A 24,796-nucleotide genomic window follows, 5' to 3' on the forward strand; every position below is an offset into this window, starting at 1 on the left:
AACATGTTATATTGGTTAATTCTCACCAGTTTTTATGAGGGGGTTTCATTTCCATTTTGTAGATGATGGAGTGAGCCTCTGAGAGGCTTAGTGACTCGCTCAAGATCGCATAGCCAGTAAATGGCAGGACTGGGTCCAGAGCTGTCTGGGTACTGTGATGCATCCCAGTAAAGCTGTGTCTTTGCAGAGGCCTTTGCTCCCACACTGACACAGTACAGGGCCCTGTCTTCAGTTACTCTCCAGCAGGAAGGAAGCCAGCCTTTCCGGAGCCCATGTTGTGTTTGTGGTCAGTGAAATGCCTTTTCCTATGGTTAAGGCAGAATTGAAATCTCATTGTGTCCTTGACCTTCTGGAACTCTCTGTGCTGAACTTTACTTTTAGTCTCAACTGCCTTTTATCTTGTTAACCCCACTTGTTGAGATGCCTTCATGCCTTGCTTGAGGGGTCCAGAGCTTACCCGAGCTTTCCTCTCTCCCCCTCCTCACTTTTCTCATAGTGACTAAATTCTCCATTGAAATACAAAGCTGGAGTGTGTGCACTGTTTTTGTGATCAACATTCCCATTTCCTTGAGTCCTTGATTCCTGTCACCCTGCCGTCTCTCTCACAGGACACTACCATCCATGGGATTGGTCAGATGGCTGCCTCTAAGACATGGCTATTTGAAAACGTTTTCTTATGTGACACATGCATATGGTTAGAAAAATTCCAGGGCGCCTGGGTGGCTCAGTTGGTTAGGCGACTGCCTTCGGCTCGGGTCATGATCCTGGAGTCCCTGGATCGAGTCCCGCATCGGGCTCCCTGCTCAGTGGGGAGTCTGCTTCTCCCTCTGACCCTCCCCTCTCTCATGTGCTCTCTCTCATTCTCTCTCTCTCAAATAAATAAATAAAATCTTAAAAAAAAAAAAAAAGAAAAATTCCCAAAAAAACGCAAAAAAAAAAAGGAAATCTCTCCTACTAACCACAAACACATCAGTCTTCTTCCTCAGAGGCAACCGCTGTGACCATTTTCTTACATATTGCTTCTGAAATTAGTCTATAAAGTATATTCATGTCCCCTCCTTGTTTTTTCAACATGAAGGGTAGGCTGCTCTAGTGTTAGGCACTGTGCTCTTCTAACCAGACCATTTACAGGTCTTTCCACACGGGCACATTGCCTGCTGAATACAGCAGAGGTCACCATTTGCCCAGAGTAACAGTGCTGATCATGGGGTTGTCAGGGCAACACAGCACCGTGGGGACCCCGGGAAGGACAGATCTACTTCTTTCTTTAGACAGCTGCATCCATTATGTGGATGAACTATCACTTCTGTAACGAGGATGGGCAGTTAGCTCAGTGGTCTAAGTTTTGATTTATTTTTTAAAGAAAAGCTGTCCTCAGGATTTTAGTGACTTACTTGCATCAGGAATGATTAATTATTTGGTGCTGGCAATACTTTTTCACAGGCATGGGCATCTAACTCAGAGTTTTATTCCATCACCTACAGGCCCTCTCGCGTCTCCAGGGACCAGAGACAACCATCATTTCAGCAGCTTGACCTGTGCGCCACAGACACTGTGCTGTAGTTCTTCTCCCAGTAATTTGATGGGGCAACAGTATAGATCCTATAGTTTCTTCACTAAATGTACGTAGCCTGGCCACAAACTTCCCATTTCGTGAAACAGGAAAATAAAAGGTGCTTTTGTATCTTAATTTTTCTTCTTTCTTTAATGAATTAACACATTAGAAATTAGTATATGATGTGCTATTAAAATAAAAATATTCCTCAGTGTACCTCCTAGAATTATCTCACATACTACCGACTGTACTTTGTATTTGTACTGTACTTTGGGGCGCACTAGTTTACTTTAATCCCCTTGTTTGGGGCACCTGAGACCTAAAGAGTGTTGAATTGTGGCCCGAATCCCTGCTGATTTAGATTCACAACAAGAATATACTCAAAGTCTGTTTTCAGTTGCACTTTTAGCTGGGGAGATAGTACAAATCAGGAAGAGTTAATTTTAACTAGACATTGTTTTGCTAACACTACTCCTACTTGCAGTGGTATTTGAAATAGTCCAATCTGAACTGAAATTAGCTTGTAATAAATGGAGATTGATTTCAGAACTCACAGTTAGGCAAATTAAAAGAAATTAGAATTGGGGTGCCTGGTTGGCTCATTTGGTCAGCATGCAATTCTTGATTTTGAGGTTGTGAGTTCAAGCCCCACATTGGGTGTAGAGATTACTTAAAAAAAACAGAGTTTCTGTTTTTTTTTTTTTTAAAAAGAGGATTATAAAGCCAGTTCATTTTAGATTATTTGGTAAATACAGAAAATCAAAAAAGAAGAAAATGACCTACAATTTTACAGTGATACAAGTGAAGCTGGCCTCTTCTGGCCTTTTTTATTAAGTAGGGGACCATAGATCATTGCTTGGTAATTAAAAAACCAAAAAACCTGTTTCATTACAGTGACAGCCGATGAGCTTTGGAAAGGCGCTTTAGCAGAGACTGGAGCAGGAGCAAGAAAAGGAAGAGGCAAAAGAACTAAGAAAAAGAGAAAAAAGGATTTGAACAGGGGTCAGATCATTGGTGAAGGTAAGCTTATTTATAAAAAAGCTAATGTGCCTTTTAAGGTTTTCCTCCTAGTTGTATAGAGATTTTTATAGTCTAGAAGCCTCATACATTTCTCAAGAAGGGCATTAGGGTCTGTAGCTTTAGAGTTCAACCAGATGGCCCACTTAATGCCGCATGATTCTGGGGGAAGAAAATCCCATAGAAAGGAATTCATTCAGTTTTTCATTCAACAAGCCTTAAGTGCCATTGTGTCTGCATCTTCTGCAACAGTCACTGCCCTCAAGGAGCTTATGATTCATTGAGAGAGATGGCAAACTTTATCTGTAAAGGGCCAGTTAGTAAATATTTTTAGCTTTAGTGAGTCACTAAAACTCTGCTCTGTCCAACTATTCAGCTCTGCCATGGGAGCTCAAAAACAGTCCTAGATAATACGTGATCAAACCGGGATAGCTGTGTTCCAGTAAAGCTTGACAAAAACAAGTGGTGGGCAGGGCTTGGCCCCTGGGCCTTAATTTGCCAACCCTTGGAACACATGATCGTTTATACTTGTGTTTTTTGAAGAGTAAAAATAGTACAGTGTACTTGAGTCGATATTTTGTGCTGTGGTGGCTGACAAATTATCCTTTATTGTAATAGGCCTCAGGCATAAAGAAAACACTGTTCACTGCACTTGTCTATTTGAATGTTTTTCTCTAGTGACTCACCTTGTATCTTATTTTTTAACGTTTTTAAAAGTTACGACACTTGTATTACATATACCGAAAAATTCAAAGATTATAGAGAAATCTAAAGTCCCCTTGATGCCCTTTCTGTCTCTTCCAATCCCAGTTGCTGCCCCCAAGCAAGGCATTGATCTCATTTTGATGTTTCCTTCTGACGTTTTTTAATATTTTTATATACATAAATACCCTCAAAAAACCATATATTTTCTTAAAAAAATTAAATTATCTCATGGTATGTACTGTCCTATAGTTTACTTTTTTCACTCAATAATAGGTCTTGGAAATTGTTCCATATCAGAATCCATATCGCCACCTTACTCTTTCAGCTTAGTGCAGAATATTTCATGGGCTGAAGATGCCATAGTTCATTTAACCAGTCCAATATTGCTTTACATGTAGATTGTTTCCACTCTTTGCCTTTACAAGTAACATTTCAGTGGCCCTCCTTGTCCAAGCACACTTATGCCTTGTACTTGTGTAGGAATGTTTCTCTAGGTAATCATGAAGTGGAATTACCAGTTACGGGGACGGTACACTTAAAATTTTAATAGACAGTGCCAAGTGGCCTGCCAGATGATCATTAGTTTAAGCTCTGTCCAGCAGTGTCATTGTCTATACACCCGTTGCCTGCCATTTTAACATTTAAGAAATGAATGATTTTTATTATATATATTTTTTCCTTTTTTTTTTTTATTCTTATGTTAATCCCCATACATTACAACATTAGTTTTAAATGAAGTGTTCCATGACTCATTGCCTGTGCATAACACCCAGTGCTCCATGCAGAACGTGCCCTCCTCAATACCCACCACCAGGCCAACCCGTCCTCCCACCCCCCTCCCCTCTAGAACCCTGCCTGCCCTTCAGAGTCCATCGTCTCTCATGGTTCGTCTACCCCTCCGAAGAAATGAATGATTTTTAAAAAAATTCTTATTAATGTATTTTTTTAAACCTTCAGGGCGTCATGGCTTCCTCTGGCCTGGTCTGAATGTCCCTCTTATGAGAGAGGGAGCTGTGCAGACCATTGCCCAAAGAAGCAAGGAAGAGCAGGAGAAGGTAGAGGCTGACCTGGTCCAGCAGAGGGAAGAGTGGGACCGGAAGAGGAAGACGAAGGTTAAACGGGAGCGAGGATGGAGCGGAAACACATGGGGAGGTGTCAGTCTTGGCCCCCCTGACCCTGGTCCCAATGGAGGTAGCAGAGTCCTGGTGTTGCTTCCCTTTGTGACAGAGAGAGCACTTACAGTTCTAGAATTCCTTAATAGGATTTTATTTACTTGTCTGTTTAGATTGCCTTTTTCTAAGAAAGGATTTGAGCATTATTGGAATAACTTCACATTATTATTCAGTTGTAGTTTATGGAACTTTAGAGGCCCATAACCAAGAAGTATTTGACACATAGGAAGCAAAGTACTGGATTTTGGCATCCTTACTGTGTGGCTTCTCAGAACCTTGAATGTGGTAGTATGCATTTTGGATCTATACAAAACACTTGTAGGATGCAGTTGCCCGAAAACAGTTTCCCCTGGGGTACCTATGGAGCAGTATGGTTTGGGAGTGCAGTTTTGATAACAGAAGGTAAACCAGATAGTTGTCGTTCAGCTTTATAAAAGCATACATGAAATAAAAATTGATAAAATTTATCAGGCCAAATTAGAAAACAGTCCTCCCCCCCAACCCCATTCCAAATATGTAAAGAAATAAAAATCCATCTGAAAAATTCACTCTTGTCAATTAGTAGGAGATGAAGAAATAGACAAGAGTTTGGCTACTTTCTCAAGTTTGGCTTAAAGAGCAGAGGAGGAGTTGAGATGGAGAGATTCAGGTGAATGTGCTTAGAATGGAGCAAAATGCTTCAGTTGGGAGGATGAAGGTATGGATTGGAGAGAAAAAACCCGTAAACTAAATCCCTAATGAGGGCCCAGATCCAGAATGGATAAATGGGTTAACTTGTGCCCACGGATTCAGGGGAGCCTGTGCGGTCGGTAGTGGAAATGTGTGCATGCTGGGGGCATGGTGTGTGAGTGCTGTCTGTCTGGTGGCTTCAGTTAGTCTGTGAGGAGGACGTGGGGTCATCTGTTGAAAGTAGGATGGGGGCATGGATGAGCATGGCCACCACAATCTTTTGATGAAGAGGCAGGGTATCTGGGACTGGCTTCAAAATTATCCAGTGGAATAGGAGTTAAGAGTTTAGAGAACAGAAGATTGGCTATGAGTTGATAATTATTGAAGCTGGCTAATGGGTATGTAAGATTTCATTTTGCTGTTCTCTCTTATTTTTTATATGATTGGAATTTTCTATAGGAAAAATAAATAAAAATAAAAGAACTCAGAGAGTGTTTGAAATGGCTGCTGTGGTGAGTAGAAAAAGACCTAGAAGGACATAAAAGGCCAGTGGGCAGCAGGGAGGACTTGATTGAGTTGGAGACCATGAATCTGCAGTGGCCCACATGTGTACTGTGCTTTGACTTCTCTCCAGCAGCACCCAGCAGGCCAGGTGTGGCCAGGCAGGCACATTGATTCTGGCCTGGATAGCAGGGTGGAGAGAGAAGAGGGTGAGGGAATTGAGGACATTTGCAAGATCTGGTGGAAGTGATGGCTTGTGGTGTCTTGGCTGAGTGGTAGAGGCTGTGAAGACCAGAGAGGGTTAGAGGGAAGGGAAGATAGTGGTCAAGAGTCTGGAGGTGCTGGGGAGCTCCAGGAACCATCACCATGTGAGTTGTTGGGTGAGAGAGCTGGAAAGGTGGGATGATGCAGTCAGGGAGAGGGTGGCGGAGTTTATGAATTTAGTGCGGGAGCAGTCACTGGTGATGGATGACCAGGGAGTGGCAACAAAAGATCTGAGATTCTTTCTCACTTAAAAATTGCTGGTGGTGCCTGTGTTGAAAAATGCTTTCATGCACTAACTATATAGACACATTAATCTGGGTGCCTGCTTCTTTTCTCTCTACAGAAACATATGATGATTTTGATACCAGGATACTTGAGGTAGGCATGCAGAATTAAATACCCAGTTGAGCCTTTGGAGAAGTTGGGGTGGGTGGAGTGGGAATAGCACAAGAGGAACCATGAGGAAAGCTCTTTTTTTTTTGAGAGTACAGGGTGGGGGAAAGGGGAAGATGGAGGTGGGGGTGGGCAGAGGGAGAGGTATAGAGAGGATCTCAAGCAGGCTTCATACCCAGCGTAGAGCCCAATGCAGGGCTCAGTGTCATGACCCTGAGATCATGACCTGAGCTGAAATCAAGAGTTGGATGCTTCACTGATTGCGACACCCAGTGCCCCCGAGGAAAAGCCCTTGATGCATGACTTTTTCTGAGACAGAGAGCTGATTTGGATAAGGAAATAATGACATTTTAATTTCAGTTACTTGATACTGGCTCTCCTGACTGCTGCCCTTTGTGGGGGTTACCAGTTGTGGTTTCATGACAAGGCAACCTCAGTGGTATTGTTGAGAATGGAATTTGGAAATTACTATTAAAATCCTCCCTCTTAAAGCTAAAGTAGGATTAGCAATTTATCCTTGAATCCTAAACAAGCTGTATTTGGCACTCAGTTCAGAGAGCAGAGGGGAGGAACCCCATGGGGCAGGGGAAGAAAGCTTGGAGTTGCTGTGAGTGCCCAGCTCTTGATGAGGAAATAATCTGCAGGGCTGTTTGTGGGTCCTTGAAACTGAAGCCTGTATCAGGTAAATTTCAATCACTCTTTCCAGGGCACTTCCTAAGAGAGTGAGCTTCCCTTTGAGCTAGTACCACATACGTGGTCAGGGTTAAATACCATATGGAAAAACCACTTGTTGATTTGTGATCGGATATGTATATTCTTTCATCATTATCAGTAATTTAAAATATGTTTACAAGCATTTTATGTCCTTGGGTCCCAGTTTATACCTTTTGGAAGTAATCCCTTTGAAAAATTCTGTATCCGTGGATGATTTCCTATAAGATTATCCATGGGTGTGGATTGGAGCTTCCTTTTCCTTTAACCTTATTTTATGGGAAAGGACTTGCCATGTAAGCAGTTAAAGGTAACAGGTTGATAATTCCTGGCCTTTTAAATACGCAAAAAAAAAACCACAACAAAATAAGCAAACAAAATAAAACATAGAATTTCCTGTAGTTTATAATAAGCAGGTATTTCCAAATTTTGTATTATCAGGTGAGCCTAATCCTTAGCATAGAGATCCAGTCTTATCCTAATTCTTTCTATGTACTGCATTTTCATTCATTTCTAAGATGCACATTTTTTCATATCTTAACATTTCTGATAATTGGGATATGTTATCAGTCAGTTATAAATTCTTTCAAAATTTAATCAGCAACTCTCTTCCTTTGTGAAGTTCATTAAAATAGTGTATATTGAATTGTAGAGTTTTGAATCCCTTCAAAAGATATCTCAGTCCAACCTTCTAACAATCTTATGAAATAGGAAGGGAAAGTCTTATGTCCATTTCACCACTGAAGAAATAGTGTGGAGAGAGGTTTCCTTTGGAGAAAGTTTGCTGTTGGTGCTCATGACTTGGACGATGATGTAGCTACTTGGCATGGGCGGGTGTGTGTAACGAGGTCACTCCGGTTCCTCACTTCAGAATATTCTTTTTTTTTTAATTTCATTTTTAAGTAATCTCCACACCCAACGTGGGGCTTGAACTCAACAACCCCGAGATCAAGAGTTGCATGTTCTACTGACTGAGCCAGCCAGGTGCCCCCAGAATTTTCTTAAGGTGTAATATATATGAAACATTTTGTCTTTTAGGTAAGAAATGTTTTCAATATGACAGCAAAAGAGGGAAGAAAGAAATCAGTCCGTGTCCTGGTCGCGGTGGGGAACGCCAGAGGAGCTGCAGGTGAATGGGGTGTGATAGGCATGGTGCTGGTGGTGGAGGCAAAGGACAGGTGTGGCCTGGGCTTGGCTCTGGAGTCTGTGGGTTCTTGCTGCGGCCCAGACTCTTTGTACAGATTCAACCTTTTTAGTGGTTTGGGTCCACAAACTTTGTGGCAAACCCATAAAATCCCTTAGAGGAAAAAGAACAGATCTTCCTCTACCTGCCTTTTCCATGGAGAACAATGGATATTTGAAAGGGCTTAAGACACTGTTGTATTATGTATAATAGTGAAAAATTAGGGGGGAAAAGCCACTAAATGTTCAACAATAGGGACATAGTTACAAAAAAGAGTATAGCCACACATTGTAATATTCTGTAGCCATTAAAGAATAATGGAAAATTACTTACAAAATAATGCTAAAAACAAGCAACTAAAAAAAATTCACAGAAGACTGTATGATATCTCAATTTTTGTTTTTTTAATGTAAGTATGTTTCTATGAAAACAAAAGACTAGAAGGAGGGCGCCTGGGTGGCTCAGTTGGTTAAGCCACTGCCTTCGGCTCAGGTCATGATCCTGGAGTCCTGGGATCGAGTCCCGCATCGGGCTCCCTGCTCGGCGGGGAGTCTGCTTCTCCCTCTGATCCTCCCCCCTCTCATGTGCTTTCTCTCTCTCATTCTCTCTCTCTCAAATAAATAAATAAAAAATCTTTAAAAAAAAAAAAAAAGACTAGAAGGATATACACTGAAAAAAGTTAGTGTTTAAAGGTTTGTGCGTCATTTAAATTTTCTTCTTTATACTTTTATGTAAAATTTCCCCAGTGAACGTCTGGTTTTGAAGTGTATACATGGATGTATTAGGGAAAGAAAACTGGAAAACTTCCTATTTAAACGCATACTGACACTGTCAAAACAAGTCACCTATGTGATACCATGTTGCCAAAAGAAACCACTCTTAACCCTTAACTTTTATATCTTCCAGAAGTTCTGTATTCATATATCACCATTTACCTTTTAAAAAAATTTACACAGAGGGATCAGAGTATATCCATAATTTTGTACCTTGCTTTCCTTGCTTAGTATTATGCGCAGAGATCTTCCTTTAGTAGCATAAACAGATTCTCTCTCATTCTTTGTACTGACTGCATAGCGTTCCATTGTGTGGAGAAACATAATTATTGTAACCTTTTCCCTTTTGGTGAATGTGTTATTTCCATTTTTTACCACTTATAAAAACCAGTGAGCTCCTTGTATGTGTACTTTTCCAAGTATATCAATAGGGGAAGCTTCTTGCAGTGAAATTGCTGCCTTAAAGTTATATGCATTTTAAATGTTGATAAGTATTGCCAGATTGCCCTCCCAAAAGGTTGCGTCAGTTTACGTTCTACCGTACCAACACACCCTGGCCAGCCCTGGGTATTATCAAACTTCACTGATTGTTAAGCGTATCTCTTAGTTTTGATTTGTATTTCTTTAATTATGAGATTTTGGGCACCATTTTAGATGTTTATTGGCCATTATTTCCTTTTTGAGATCTGTTAGTTTACATGTTTTACCCATTTTCCTATTGGGTGATTGTTCTTTTCTTTACTGATTGGTATAAGCTCTTTGTAAGTTAAGGACATTAGCCCTTTATCATACATTTGACTTAGTTTTTAATTTTTTTCTACACAAAAGTTTTAAATCCACAGAAGTTTTAAACCTTTCTGTAGCAGCTTTTTTTTTTTTTTTGAGAGAGAGAGAGAGAGAATGAGCAGGGGAGGGGCATAGGGAGAGGGAGAGAGAGAATCATAAGCAGGCTTCATGCCCAGTGTGGAGCCTGACTCGGGGCTTGATCTCACTACCCTGAGATCATGACTGAGTTGAAATCAAGAGTTGGACGCTTAACCAACGAAGCCACCTAGGTGTCCCTATATAGCAACTTTATCAGTCTTTTATCTCTTCTAGTTTTGGGTCTTGTTTACAAAGTCTTCAATACAAGTTCACTTGTATTTTTCTCTAAGACTTATATGGCTTAATTTGTTTTGTTTAAACTAGGGATTAGGGGGCGCCTGGGTGGCTCAGTCATTAAGTGCCTTCATCTCAGGTCGTGATCCTGGGATCGAGCCCCGCTTTGGGCTCCCTGCTCTGTGGGAAGCCTGCTTCTCCCTCTCCCATTCCCCCTGCTTGTGTTCCCTCTCTCACTGTCTCTCTCTCTCTGTCAAATAAATTAAAAAAAAAAAAAATCTTTAAAAAAACCCCCCAAACTAGGGATTAAAATCTACAGCCCCTTTTGTCCCGGGTTCTCAGATGTCTTGCATTTCTATCTCATGGAGCAGTATTACTTTATATTACTTTCCTATGTGTAATTTAAAAATAAAATACATTCTTCAAAGTAAATAATTAACATAATAGCAAATAGTGGCAACATTTCTGTTAAATTGTGATAAATCTCATTTCATAGGGTTAAGCATTCACAAACTTAGAATTGTTGATTTTATTTCCTGGTTAATTGAAATCTGAATTGCATTTGAAAGTTCCAGTGAAGTCGTGGTTTTACTCTATAGCAATATATATTTTTACCCAACCTTTCTGGTTATTTTAATCTATTTTAAAAAATGTTCAAAACCATTTATCTTACTAATTTAGAGCATGGTTAAGTTTTTTTAAAGTATATTTAGTTTTATCTAGAGGTTTATAAAAGTTAGTGTTATATACCTAACCTTGGATTTCATAGATAATTTCAAATGTAATCTTTCCCAAATGCCCCAAAACATAAGTGAGTCTCTATAGGCTCATGTTTTTGTTTTTGCTTTGTTTTGTCTTAAGTTTTATTTATTTAAGTAATCTCTACAACCCAGTGTGGGGCTCGAACTCACAACCCTGAGATCAAGAGTTGCATGCTCTTCCAACTGAGCCAGCCAGGTGCCCCCCTATAGCCTCATGTTTTATCATTTGTTTTGGATAACAGGTTTTCTTTGGGCAGAAGACAAATGAAATGCTGTGCAATATTGTAGGAACTGATACTTGAAATGTGGTGAAAGACATTGTGTGCCAAATTTATGCCCTTTTTTATAGTTTTACTTTTTTTTTTTTAAGGTTTTGCTGTTGGGAAGGCCAGTGATCGGATGGATGCTTTCAGAAAAGTATGTACATTTTTCTTTTGTTGATAGCAAAAGATCAGTGTGCTAGTCACCATTAGAACTACAAAAAAATAACAATGAAAGTAAGAACCTTCCCCTGAGGCTTCCTGTCAGAAGTTACTTATCTCCCCCAAAGCAGCCTTAGCAGCACCTGTTTTCTTTTCCGTTGGTTTTAGCAGACTTGTGATTGCTTACCAAAAGTGGGAGACAGCTGCGAAGGTTGGAACTCTGACAGGATGTTCAAAGATACTAAGGAATTATTGTTAATGTTTTTTACGTGTGATAGTGATACTGTTACAAATTTTTAAAATTAAAATCCTTAGCTTTTAGAAGTATATAATTAAGTTTTTGTATAAGTGTGAAATTTTCTGTAATAAAATATTTTATGGAAGGTATTTTTTTTAAATCTCCAAGAAAATGTAAATTCCATCAATAGATTTAAGAAAACTATTTGCCTTCTTTCTTTCAGGCGAAGAACAGAGCAGTTCACTATTTGCATTATATAGAACGATACGAAGGCCATACGAGTGAGTGTTCATCTTCTCTTGTAAAATTTGCAGGATTACACTTGTTTCATTAAGTGTGACAGTTTAGCTCTGTGGCTATCTTTGTGTTTCTCTGCTGGTTATCATGTTCTGGAACAAATAATTGTGTAAAATACAGAAACAAATTTTCTCCCCTGAGAAGGTTAGTAATGAGTGAAATCAGAGTTTTGTCACTCATCCTTGGCCGGTGTGTGTTAGCTGCTTAGGGTAGTATTAGTTGCACTGGGGTATTTACAAGGGCATTAAAGCTACACACCTAATCCTTCTTATGTTTATGTTTTTACCCTCCAGTATTCCACGATATTTCTTTAAGATTTAAAAGGACACATATCAAGATGAAGAAACAACCCAGAGGTAACCAAAAATACTCTTATAATTTGTTAAAGATAAAGCAGAGAAATTATCACAGATCCATCCTGTCCTCTCTTTTTGATCACATGTATTGAACTCCCTTTTGAAAACACCAGAAAGGAAAGGCCTACGTTAGATTTAAGCAGGCCGCGGCTCTCAGGGAAATAAAAAGTAGTCAGTCTCCTCAGGCTCCCATGAACACAGGCATGTTCCAGGGCAATTCTGGGTGGAAAGAGCACACTCTGAATGGGAAAGCGCAACTGAGTGAGTTGTTGGGTTTGGATGAGTGGGACCATCAGTTCCTCCTGGAGAATTATTGATGGTATTAGATGGCAGACTCTTACAGCTTCTTCGGTTCCAGTCGTTCATTCGCATTGTCAAGTATCGATTGAACACTGTGAGCTGGTTGCTATGCTAAGCTCTGGGGATGCCGAGGTGGACCTTCCTGTCCCGTGAGAGAGCAGGCAGGCAGAGCTCAGGGTCACGGAGCTGGGGCAGTCATGCCCAGTGGACCCTGGGTATACAATTCTTTGAGCACTTTGATTTGTGTTTAGCCTGTGGTTCTACAGTAAAAATGATACTCTAGGTATGTCTTAAAAAGTTTGGATCAGAAAAAGATAAAATATCTAAATTTTTCATGTCAAAGCTTCTAGTATGTAGAAATAAATGAAGAAAAAACATCAAATTCAGTACTAATTGTGCACCAAGAGAACTTGCCTTCTCCATTAAAATCATAATCATTTATATGCTTAATAAAAACCTTTATTTTTATTAGAGAAGTACTGAGTCGCACACTCAGACGTCAGGGTTTCTTGACTTGTGCTGTTCCCGGGGTAGCTGGGACCCCGAGTGGCTCTCAAGCACTTGAAAGGTGGCTGCTGCCAAGTGTCAAGTATACGCCAGATTTCAAAGGCTCAGTGTGGGAAAAAAAGAAGATAAAATATCTCAAAGTTATTATTGATTGCATGTTGAAATGATAGTGTTTTGGGGATATTAGGTTAAGAAAAGACATTACTAAAATGAATTTTACCTCTTTTTAAAAAATGCATTGATGAGAAAATTTAAAATTCCATAGATGGCTTGCATTTATGGCTTATGTCCTATTTCTGTTGGACAGTGTTGGTGTAGATACATTTGTATCTGAAAGACTTCTGAAAGATGGCTGAATTAATTGCTGAAGTTTGCTTTTTTTATCTTCCCTGTCTCCTGAAGCTGTATTTTTCAGGTTTCTATATAGTTGAACCCATTCCCTGTGCATTGGGGCTAAATATTCTGATCTTGAAGCTAAAACAGTAGGCTGTGTTATAGATAGCAGTTCCTAAATTATGTTCCTGCGCATTGCTATTTCTGTGAGGAGGTATTAATTAAGGTGTGAACTCCAGAAAGAGTGCCATGTGGGAAAACAGTTAGGGAAAGTAAGAAAAGATGCTTGTACATCTTTGGGATTGTTGCAGTCTTTCATGCTCTGCAGTGTGAATCTCCCGGGGGGATGGAGAAGGCGGCGTTCGCAAACTGATTTGACCATGGGACGCTTCTTCCTTGGCTGCAGCATGATGTCTAATGCCTCCCGCAGCACTGCCAAGCACGTCCCATATCACACCACACACACACACGCACACACACACACAAATTTAACTTTGATTAAACCGGGGTTTTGACACAGTGCCTGCCTGGAAGTGTTCACAATCAAAGTACATTCAAATAATTACCACAGGACTGTGACCACTCTTACATGGATGTTTGTATATGTACAAAGCTGGCTACTGTTTGGGGAGTGTCGTGTGTGGTCCAGGGACTGTGCAGTCTACCTGCCTTCCCTTGGGAGCTCAGCATCACCTCTGCTGAGTAGGTGTGGAGGAGAAGGGAGAGGCTCTTGCCTGGGATCATCCAGTGAGCAGTAGCAGGTTAGAGTCTGCCTTCCAGGCCCTTCCACGATCTGCCTTGCACCCTCTTTCATGGGCACCAGTCTCTAGATGTGTGTGCATTTATACACATCTGTGCATGCATGCATTTGTTCACACATGGACACTTGTTCTGTGTATATAACTCCGCACAGAAGGACAAACCGCCCTGTTGTTGCCTGTCTTAGCTACCCTCTGAGGTCGCTAGTTTTCACATGATCTGGCATAGCTCTGGGATCCACATTTAACTGACTCTTTCAAGTAGAAGGGATGGTTCTGTGTTAGGTGCTTGGATCCAAATAGAGTTTTTATATACATATATTGAATTACCATTACAAACTGGAAGTTAGAAAGCCAGTAACATAGAGTAGATCCTCTACCTTAAAGCAGGGAGGTGTGTGCTGAGTTCCATATCTGGCTAATCAAAATGTGAGTCTAAATTTGGGGTGTCTTTCTCTCACTGCTACCTGCATTTGCTGGGTACTGATCTAGGCTCTGAGGATACAATAGAAATAATTTCTTAGCCCTCACAGAGCCCACATTCTACTGGGGGGAAACATCAGATAAGCAAGTTCCACTAAGTGCCTGAAAGCAGCAATTAAGATGCTGTGTTTTGGAGGGAACGGAGGAGAGGGTGTGTTACCAAAGCCAAGAAAGGAGTTTTTCCAGGAAGAGGAGGAAGGTCTCGGTGCAACTGAGCAATTGAGGGGGTGAAAACAGATGTGTCCCTCTATTAGCCAGCTCAGGCCTGGGGGGGTCAAGAACTTCCACGCATTTCTCTTAATCTTTATAACATCCCTGTTTTTTTGCCCACATGGTTTGCTTTTGCCCATTATTTTTTTAGTCTTTATAACATCTCACTTAAATCAGTGTCATTATGGAAGTTTTCCAGGGAAGTGGTGAATCCAGAATGTGAACCAGGGCCTCCCAAACTCAGAGGCCAAAGCTGTGTGAAAGGCAGCAGGGTGACTGATGGCGTTTTTCCTTTTCTAGGCTACGGCCTCCGCTGCCATCGGGCCATCATCACCATCTGCCGGCTCATTGGCATCAAAGACATGTATGCCAAGATCTCTGGGTCCGTCAACATGCTCAACCTCACACGGGGCCTCTTCCATGGGCTCTCCCACCAGGTAACCCTTCCCTGGGCTCTGAAATAGAAGTTCGTGTTCATATTTCAGTTGTGGGCATTTAGACCGTGATGTCCTGGGAGCCTCTTGGAGTTGCTGTCCCGGCGCCGCCTGAGCACTTGGGCGTTCTTTGCTGCCTGTGGCTGCATCAGTTTAGTTACTCCAACTGGGGAGTTCATGAAAATTACCCTTTAAAAAATACTTCATGGCTGTTTTAAAGTGAAATGAAATATTTATAAAAGCCAGTAATTATAATCTATGTTTTATTATGAAAAGAATTTATGCTTGTTCTACAACTCTTATGTTGTAGAAATGTAAAGTAGAAAGAGAAAAGCTGTTACCTAATTTAGTCTGTTCAGTTGGGACTAGAGTGAAGCCTTTCCATTCGAGAGCACTGTCTTCAGGAGAAGCACAGCCGGTTTTCATGTTACCCACATAGGTCATTCAGACGGACACCCAAGCTAGAAGGAACTATGAACATTAAAGATTTTATTTATTTATTTGACAGAGAGAGAGATAGAGCAGGAGCACAAGCAGGGGGAGTGGGAGAGGGAGAAGCAGGCTTCCCGCTGAGCAGGGAGCCCCATATGGGACTCGATCCCAGGATCCTGAGATCATGACCTGAGCCGAAGGCAGACGCTTAACGATTGAGCCACCCAGGCACCCTGAACTATGAACATTAAAATGCCAAGTTATTTCTCTGCAGAGATGAGAGCCCTGGGCTGCCACCCAGCCTGCCCCGCTCAGCCTGGGCAAGGCGCACAATCGCTCTGCTCTGCAGCGGAGAAGCCCCTCCTCCTGGGCTGCCCTCTCACCTGCTCCAAAGGATGGCCTGTCCTTTGAAGGGCTGGGTAGACCTTAGCAGCTGGATGAGCAGAAAAGACAGCCAGGTTCAAGAGATTCAACTTTGACAGTCTTCCTGATATTTAGAAAGTGTGATAGCTGATTTTGAGTAAAGTGGTCCGTGGAATAATTGTACGTATCTCTGTGTAAAATAGGAAAATTAATTGGAAGAAAAGCTCTGGTTGAAAGATCCTTTTTGAACAGTTGTGTGTGTGTGTGTGTGTGTTGGTACTATCTAAAATATGCTTCAAAAGCACTTCTAAATTCAGACTTCTCATTAGAGGTTTGTTTGATGTAACTAAGGTATTGGTTTTAGATAGGTTATATTTATGATCAAGTAGACTTGTTCTTTTATGTAATATTTTTTGTTTGTTTTTTACAGATGTTATTTATTTATTTGAGAGAGAGAGAGTGTGTGCACGAGTGGGGGGAGGGGCAGAGACAGGGAGAAAAAAGGCTCCCCGCTGAGCAGGGAGCCCGATGCGGGGCTGGATCCCAGGACCCTGGGATCATGACCTGAGCCGAAGGCAGACCCTTAACAGACTGAGCCACCCAGGTGCCCCTGTAATATTTTTGTTTTATGTTAGTACTTTGAATTTTCTGATATGATTACCATGTATTATCATCTCTTCTAAAATGCCATCAACTATAAAATGTTGCATTATTTGGGGCGCCTGGGTGGCTCAGTCAGTTAAGCGACTGACTCTTGATTTCGGCTCAGGTCAAGATTTCAGGGTCATGAGATTGAGCCCCACATTGCTCTGTGCTGAGGGTGGAGTCTGCTTGGGATATCCCCAACCCCCCCCCCCCGCACATGTGCTCTCAAAAATAATAAAAATAATACATAAATAAATAAAATGTTACATTATTTCATGTGCCACTAGAAAAGAAAAAGAATGTCACCAATTTAAGCAATATGCCATTGATTGTAAGACCCACTAATTTAAATTATTTTATTTTGTTTTTATGAAATAGCTCATTTTTCTAATTTCAAACTTACACAGAATTAGAATAGTACAAGATGGCCATAGAGTCTGGAAGCATGAGGTTGGACATACCAGCTATTTTAATGTACTATCACTAAGCCATCTACTCCGTGTATTTGCCTTTTTCCAGACTTCTGTGGCTGCTGTCTGTAATGCATCCGCACGGCCCTCCCACCAGTGCCAGCAGTTAGCAGCCTGTGGCCAACCTTTGTCTCTCAGCACCTCCCCCTTGCAGCCCAGTTGTTTTGAACCAGGTCTCAGACATCACCTTGTAGCATTCATAAGTATTTCAGTATGTATTTCTAAAAGATAAGGATTAAGAATTATCCCCCACTACTATTATACCTAAAAGTTAACAGTGCCGCAGTATCATCAATTACCTAGGTAGTGTTTGTAGTAACATATCCATTTGTTTGAATTTTACAAAAGTTTTTTGCATAATTCGTTTGAGTTAGAGTGCAGAAAAGGTCAGTACATTATAAGTTCTTGCCGTGTCTTTTAGGGCACTTCTAATCTGTAGGTTTCCCTCTTTTTTTTCCTTGGAAACTGGGTTGTTTGTCCTGTAGCTTCCCAGTGTGCTGCTATATACCCGTGGGTTCTTCATGTCTTCTCTCCCTGCATGTCCTGTAAAACAGTAGCTAGAACTAGGGGCTTGATAAGATTCAAGTTCAGTTTTGGGCATGGCATGGCACATAATTGGGGGGGTTTGGAAGGCAAGAGACCAGAGGCAGGGGCCCTTCCTCCATTCTAGTGGGGAGATGATACCATTCACTCCAGGTACCATGGTTTAGCTGCAAGATACATTACCCAGAATCCTCTGAAATGGAAGTCCCCCAAGTGGTATGTGGACGTTCCTGTTCTTTCAGTTACAGATGTTTCTCATAGACCTAACCTGGTGTTCTCAATTTGGTATTGCCCAGGAAACCCATCAACAGCTGGCTGATAAGAAGAGCCTCCACGTTGTAGAATTCCGGGAGGAATGTGGCCCTCTGCCCATCGTGGTGGCCTCCCCGCAGGGAGTCCTGAGAAAGGATCCTGAGCCAGAAGATGAGGTTCCAGACGTCAAACTGGACTGGGACGAAGTGAAGGCCGCACAGGGAATGAAGCGCTCAGTATGGTCGAATTTAAAGAGAGCCGCTACCTGAGCTTCCCTCTGGCCTCATACAGCTGCAGCAGCTGGTCCTGTCCAGCACCTAGAGGAGGCTCAACCCCTCACATGTTGGAATGTCACTTTCTTTTTAAAGGACAGGCCAACCTTCTTTATTGACAAATAATAAATAACTATAGCTTTAACTTTTTGAGCATGTGGTATATACTAGGAACTGTGATAGGAACAGTACATACATAGATTCAAGGCGACTTTATTTTATTTATTTATTTTTTAAGATTTTGTTTATTTGATAGAGCACAAGCAGGCAGAGTGCAGGCAGAAGGAGAGGGAGAAGCAGACTTCCTGCTGAGCACGGAGCCCAATGCGGGGCTCAATCCCAGGACCCTGGGATCATGACCCGAGCCAAAGGCAGATGCTTAACCTACTGAGCCACCCAGGTACCCCTTCAAGGCTACTTTAAATATTCATTTAAACTAGCAAAAGTAAATGAATTAGGAAGACAGGGCTTATAGCCTGATACAATAAAAAATAATATGCAAAATAATTGCTATAATATTTATAGCTAATATATATTAACTTTGATTTGTCCAAAATGAATGTTATTAACTTCATTTTACAGAGCAGTTAAGTACTTGACTACAGTCACTCAGAAAGTAGAGGAAAATGGGCAAACCCTGTTCTTTTTTTTTTTAAGATTTTATTTATTTATTTGACAGAGAGGGACCCAGCGAGAGAGGGAACACAAGCAGAAGGAGTGGCAGGCAAAGGGAGAAGCAGGCTCCCTGTTGAGCAAGGAGCCAGATGCGGGGCTAGATGCCAGGACCCTGGGATCATGTCCTGAGCTGAAGGCAGACGCTTAACGACTGAGCCACCCAGGCGCCCTAAGCCTGTTCTTTTTGACTCTAGAAATTCTCTTTTAAACCTCTTTGTATGCTGTTTTAGTGGCTGCTCTAGGTATTACATTATGCATACATCACTCATCACCTGTCTACTGGTGTTGATATTTTACCCTTTTAAAGTGTAGAAACCTTACCTCCCTTTAAATCCTTTACCTTCCCCAGTTTCTATAACTGTTTCAAAATTTCCTCTACCTACATTTAGGACCAAGTTAGATATACTTCTTTGCTTCAGTCATCAAACATAATATGGAAAACTCAAGAAGAAAACAAAAGCCTATTGTATTTACCCATATTTTTGAATTTTATTTATTTATTTTTTCATTTTCTTTTTCTTTTTTCTAAGTAGTCTCCATGCCCAGCATGGAGCCCCACGCAGGCCCTGAACTCACAACCCTGAGATCAAGACCTGAGCTGAGATCAAGAGTCAGACTCTTAACTGACTGAGCCACCCAGGTCCCTTTATTTATTTATTTATTCATTCATTCATTCATTCATTCATTCATTCAGTAAACTCCACCCCCGATGTGGGGCTCGAACTCATGACCCTGAGATCAAGAGTCCCACACTCCACTCGCTGAGCCAGCCAGATGTGCCCTACCCATATTTTTATTCTTTCAGTTGTTCTTTCCTGACCTCCCAGAGTCTTTCTGTTAGCATTCTGAGTAGGGAAACACCCAGTTCTCCTGCATATCCCCTTTACTGCTGAACTCACAACACTTCTGACACCAGACTTGTCGGGGTTTTCCTCCCCCAGGCAGTTGGCATGTCCTGCAACTTAACACAATTCTGACACTGTTGACCTGAAGGTGGGGTCCGATCCCACCGGTTGAGGGCTCAGTCCCACAAGACCGCCCTCACCCTACTTTAGATGCCAGTCATTAAGTGTATTGTCCCCTGTGCTTCTGAGTTCCCACAGCACCCTCACTGGGTTTGATGAATTTGCTAAAGCAGCTCAGTTTACTTCCTGTTTACCAGTTTATCATAAAAGGATATGATAAAAGATCCAGATGAACATCCAGATGGAAGAGGTGCCTCGGGCAAGGTACGTGGGAAAGGATGCACCAGTCTCAGCACCTCCATGTGTTCACCAACCCAGAAACCCCCAGAGCCCTGTACTATTGGGAGTTTTATGGTGGCTTTACCACATTTACCACATAGGCATGATGGATCATTAACTCCATTTCCAGCCCTTCTCCCCTCTCTGGAGAATGGGAGGTGGAGCTGAAAATTCTAAGCTTCTATCATGGCTTGGTCTTTCTGGTGACCAGACCCCATCCAGGAGCCCACCAAGAGTCATCTCATTAGAACAAAAGATCGTGCCATCACCTAAGAAATTCCAAGGGATTGAGGAAGTGTCAGGAACTAGGGTCAAAAACCAACTATTAGAACAAAAGATGCTGCCAGTGCGCTTATCACTTAAGAAATGACAGTGGTTTTAGGATCTCTATGCCAGCAACTGGGTGCAGAGAGCAATATGTATTTTATTTTCTATTTTCTACCATATATATATTTGTTTTCTATAATAAATAAGCAAACAAGAAAGTAAATACATCTATTATCTCACATATTTCCTTCCTGCTTCAAGAACTTCCTCTAGCTAACAAATTCTCTTAGTTTTCCTTCAGTGAGAATCTCTTTATTTTTCATTCCTAAAGAATAGTTTCACCAGATAGAGAATTGCAGGATTGTTACCACACTCAAACTTGTCCATGTCCCCAGTGCACAGTAAGCCAATGTCTGAGACGCTGGTTTTGAAGCAAAGAAAGCTTTATTATCAGAAGGGCAGCCCAAATCTGCCTTGCCCTGTTGAGCTTACATGCATGAGAGAAGGGTAAGGGGTTTCTTAAAACCTTCAGTGGGGGGGTGGGGGGTTGAAACAATCTGGAGGTGAGCATTCTTCTGGACAATGAGGCACTATTTGGGACCTGGCATGATCAGATATGTCAAGACCAATGTTACCATCCCATTCTCATCAGTGGGTAAACAGGGAGTAGGAGTGGAAAAGGTTAATTAGGTAGGGAACAAAACAATGTGGAGCTAAGTTAATAATGCAACTAATACAACTATAGTTCTTATGCTTTCAGAGTAGGTCCCGGAGCCAGGTGTCAGGCTCAGGCTGACAGTCTTTCTCTCACCACTCTACAAATATGTCACTTCTTCTGGCCTCCTTGGTTTCTGATGACAATTTGCTTTCCTTTGAATGGTTTCCCCTTACAGACAAGGTATTGTTTTTCCTTTCTCTGCTTTCAAGAACTTTTCTTTGGCTTTAGTTTTCTGAAGTCTGATTATGATATGTCTTGGTATAGATTTCTTTCAGATTATTTTTTGGAGGGGATTTGCTCTCCTTGAATCTGTAGGTTGATCTGTCTTTTGCCAAACTTGGAAGTTTTTCTCCTAAAATTTCTTCTTTTTAAGTTTTCTCTTAACAGTTTAGTAGTTTTTAGTTTATTCACAGAGTTGTGCAACCATCACCATAATCAATTTAAGAACTTTTTAAGAACAAGATACTCCATATGCATAAGCAGTACTTTCCCAGGACTCTATCTCTCCAGCCTGTGGTAACCATTGATTTACTCTCAATGGAATTGCCTATTCTGGACATTTCACGTAGGTGCAATCGCACAATATATGGTCTTTTGTAACTGGCATTTTTGAATGAGCATTATGTTTCAAGATTCATTCATGTACCTATATCAATACCTCATTTTGTTTTATTGCCAAAAAATACTTCATTGTGTAGCTATACCACATTTTTATTTATCCATTCATCAGTTGAAAGACATTTGAGTTTCTACTTTTTAGCTCTTATGAATAATGCTGCTATGAACATTTTTTTAAAGATTTTATTTTTAAGTAACGTCTACTCCCAACATGGGGCTTGAACCTACAACCCTGAGATCAAGAGTCTCATGCTCTTCTGACTGAGGCCAGCCAGGTGCCCCTGCTATGAACATTTTTGTACAAGTTTTTGTGTGGACTAGTGTTTTCTTTGGGGGTATATATCTAGGAGTGGAATTGCTGGGTCATACCGTGATTCTCTGCTTAACTCTTTGAGGAACTGCTAACCTGTTTCCCACCATGGCTGCACCACTTTACATTCCCACCGGTGATGCATAAGAGTTTCTCTACATCTTTGCCAAATTCATTTTGTCTTTTGGTGATAGTTATCCTAGTAGGAATGAAGTGGTATCTCATTGTGGTTTTGATTTGCATTTCCCTGATGACTAAGAATGTTGAACATCTTTTCATGGCTTGTTGGCTATTTGTTTATATTCTTTGGAGCAATGTCTATTCAGATCCTTTGTGCATTTAAAAAATCAGGTTATTTGTGTTTTTATTGAGTGGAATAGTTCTTTAGAGAGTTTAGATACAAGCCCCCTATCAGATATATGACTTGCAAAAGTTTTCTCCCGTTCTGTGGGTTGTATTATTATTTTCTTATTTCTTTGGCTATTTTTTTCAACTTCCTACTGGGACGTTGATGACATAAGCGTTAGATCTTTTGTTGTAGTCCCATATGTATCTGAGGCTCTGCTTATTTTTTTGTAGTGTGCTTATTCTGTTGTTCAGATTGGGTAATTTCTACTGTTTAAGTGTAAACCAACAATACTAGGAGAGGGTGGGGAGGGGTGGGAAGGAGGGGTGACAAAGGGGCATAAGGAAAATTTTGGGGGTAATAGATAGGTTTATTATTTTGGTTGTGGTGATGATTTCATAGTGCTTTCATGCGCATATGTCAAAACTTACCGAAGTTTTGGTACGTTTAGACCTGTGCAGTTTATGTCATTTAAACCTCACTGAAACTGTTGAAGAGTTATACTTACAACCACCAGGGGGCAGGGGGAGCTCCTCCACATAGTCCCTGTTCTGTTTATCCAATGAGGCAGGACCTACTACAATGTCGAAATTGATGATTCTAGTAGAAACGCACCTCTGCTCTTTCAAAGAAATATTTTGTAGTTAGGAATGCTTGCTTACTACCTAGATAAATCATTCCAATTTGCAATGCTAGAGGTGGGATCCCCCGGGGGGTGGATATAAACACCTTCTAGCAACAAGATTCAGGTTAAGCTTTCAGATTTGTGCTACAAATACTGTCTTGAAAGAATCACATTTGCTCCTCTTCCTCTCATGAGGATATTCAAATTTCTTTCAGCTGCAGATCACTGCATTCAAACTAAGGTTTACAAACCCAAAGCGTAAGTCAGGGTTGGGGGGCAGCTGCAAGAAGCACGCGGGGTCTGGGGACCATAGCTCAGAGGCCACCAACTTGCTGTGTGACATCAGTCACGTTGCTTAATCACTTTATGCACCTCCAGCCCCCAGTCTCAGCTTTCTAAAAATGAGGAATGACATGAATGTTGCTTATAAAATCGACACTGCCTGCCAGGGCAGCCGGGGCCCGTATTAGAGGGAGGGGAGCACGTGAGCAAAGTCCATGGAGGAGAGCTGTGGCGGGTGGGCTACAACAGACAAGTGGCAGTCCTGGGAGGGGCTCCAGTGTCCTCTATTTTGGGGACTCTTGGATCTGGGTAAGGTGGGACTGGCTCCTCTCACCAGTCCAGCCCCGCTGCTTCCTTTTCAGAAAAAGGCAACACTTGCTGGCAAATGAGACCCGGACACAGGGCAGAAGGTGCCTCACTCTGAGCATACTTGGGAACAATGACTGTCCTTGTGCTGTAACCTGTACCAGGCAAGTGCACCCCTGCCTTTTTCTCAGCATGAAGTCAGCGATCCCAGACCCTCAGACATTTGTCCATTACTTTGATGTTGAGAGCCTCATTCTTACAGAGAATATTGTTTGGCATGCATTTATGTCCTGTGACTTAAAATTTTTTAAGGATTTATTTATTTATTTATTTGAGAGGGAGAGGGAGAAGGAGGAAGCACACTCCCTCCTGAGCGTGGAGCTCCATGTGGGGCTAGATCTCAGGACCCTGAGATCATGACCTGAGCTGAAATCAAGAGTCTGAGGCTTAACCAACTGAGCCACGCAGGCGCCCCTTAAATTTTTATTCCAAAATGAGCATGGTAATGGCTGACATTTATTGAGGACTTAACACATACTAAAAGAGTTGTAATCCACTTATTTGTTTAACCTAAAAAGCCCTTGAGCCCTGAGATTCCCAGATTATAAAACCTGCTCAAGGTGACAGCCGGTAAGAGGTAGAGCCAGGGTTGGCCCCCAGGCAGACAGGCTCCAGTGTCCAGCCCCTAAGTAGCTGGAGAAGTTCCTTTATCGAGGAATCTTGGGGGCGGAGGGGGGAAACCCAGCACAGAGGGTCTCGAGGAGGTCACAGGATTTCGTAGAAGTTTGGAAAGAAATCTCCGGGAGCTCTGAGAAGTAAAGGAATTTGTGCCTTAAGGGATTCACAGAAGTTGTGTGGGTGTGGGAGGCGAGCCTCCAAACTGAGGGACTGCAGGTGAGCGCCCTCAGAGGTCTGGGAGTGGGGTTAGTTCCAAGCCTTAGCTGGCAACTCTGGGGGCCCGGCGGGGCGACCCCTGCTGAGACGCGGGGCTGCGGGGGTTTTCGGGAGCGGGGGCGGGCGGGGGGGGGGGTGCGTGCAGCGGCGCAGGCGCGCGGGGTGGGTCGGCGGCAGGGCCCCGGCTCCCGGCCGGCCTCGCTTTCCCTCCCGGCCCGACGCTGGGACGCTGCAGCCCTGGAGCAGCGCGGAGTCCCCAGCTCCCAGCTGAGAGGCCGCTGCAGGCGGGCGGCGCCCGGAGGACGTCAGTTCTCAGCTCCCTGGGCCGTGGGAAAATCTGGCCGTTTCCGCCTGGGAGTTGCCCAGGGCGAGAGCGCCCTTGTGTTTGGGTCAC

At 42.1% G+C, this 24,796-nt stretch overlaps 1 protein-coding gene across 10 annotated transcripts in view; it reads left to right on the plus strand.

The window, feature by feature from the left end:
- Positions 1-18,262, plus strand: part of LOC123851034 (small ribosomal subunit protein uS5m) — a 41,818-nt gene extending 23,556 nt beyond the window's left edge. For all 10 annotated transcript variants that reach the window (XM_064572183.1, XM_054509703.2, XM_045884511.3 and 7 more), the window contains 10 exons: positions 1,485-1,622; positions 2,450-2,575; positions 4,235-4,468; positions 6,227-6,261; positions 8,026-8,116; positions 11,173-11,219; positions 11,686-11,743; positions 12,053-12,115; positions 15,007-15,143; positions 17,890-18,262. In XM_064572183.1, coding sequence (XP_064428253.1) covers positions 1,485-1,622; positions 2,450-2,575; positions 4,235-4,468; positions 6,227-6,261; positions 8,026-8,116; positions 11,173-11,219; positions 11,686-11,743; positions 12,053-12,115; positions 15,007-15,143; positions 17,890-18,114 — 1,154 coding nt within the window. In that variant the 3' untranslated portion in view covers positions 18,115-18,262. The remainder of the gene's footprint in view (positions 1-1,484; positions 1,623-2,449; positions 2,576-4,234; positions 4,469-6,226; positions 6,262-8,025; positions 8,117-11,172; positions 11,220-11,685; positions 11,744-12,052; positions 12,116-15,006; positions 15,144-17,889) is intronic.
- Positions 18,263-24,796: the final 6,534 nt, after the last annotated feature.

Source organism: Mirounga angustirostris, unplaced genomic scaffold, assembly GCF_029215605.1.
Source record: "Mirounga angustirostris isolate CCGP_5_RB_7025 unplaced genomic scaffold, mMirAng1.0.hap1 SCAF_10, whole genome shotgun sequence".
Lineage (NCBI taxonomy): Eukaryota > Metazoa > Chordata > Mammalia > Carnivora > Phocidae > Mirounga > Mirounga angustirostris.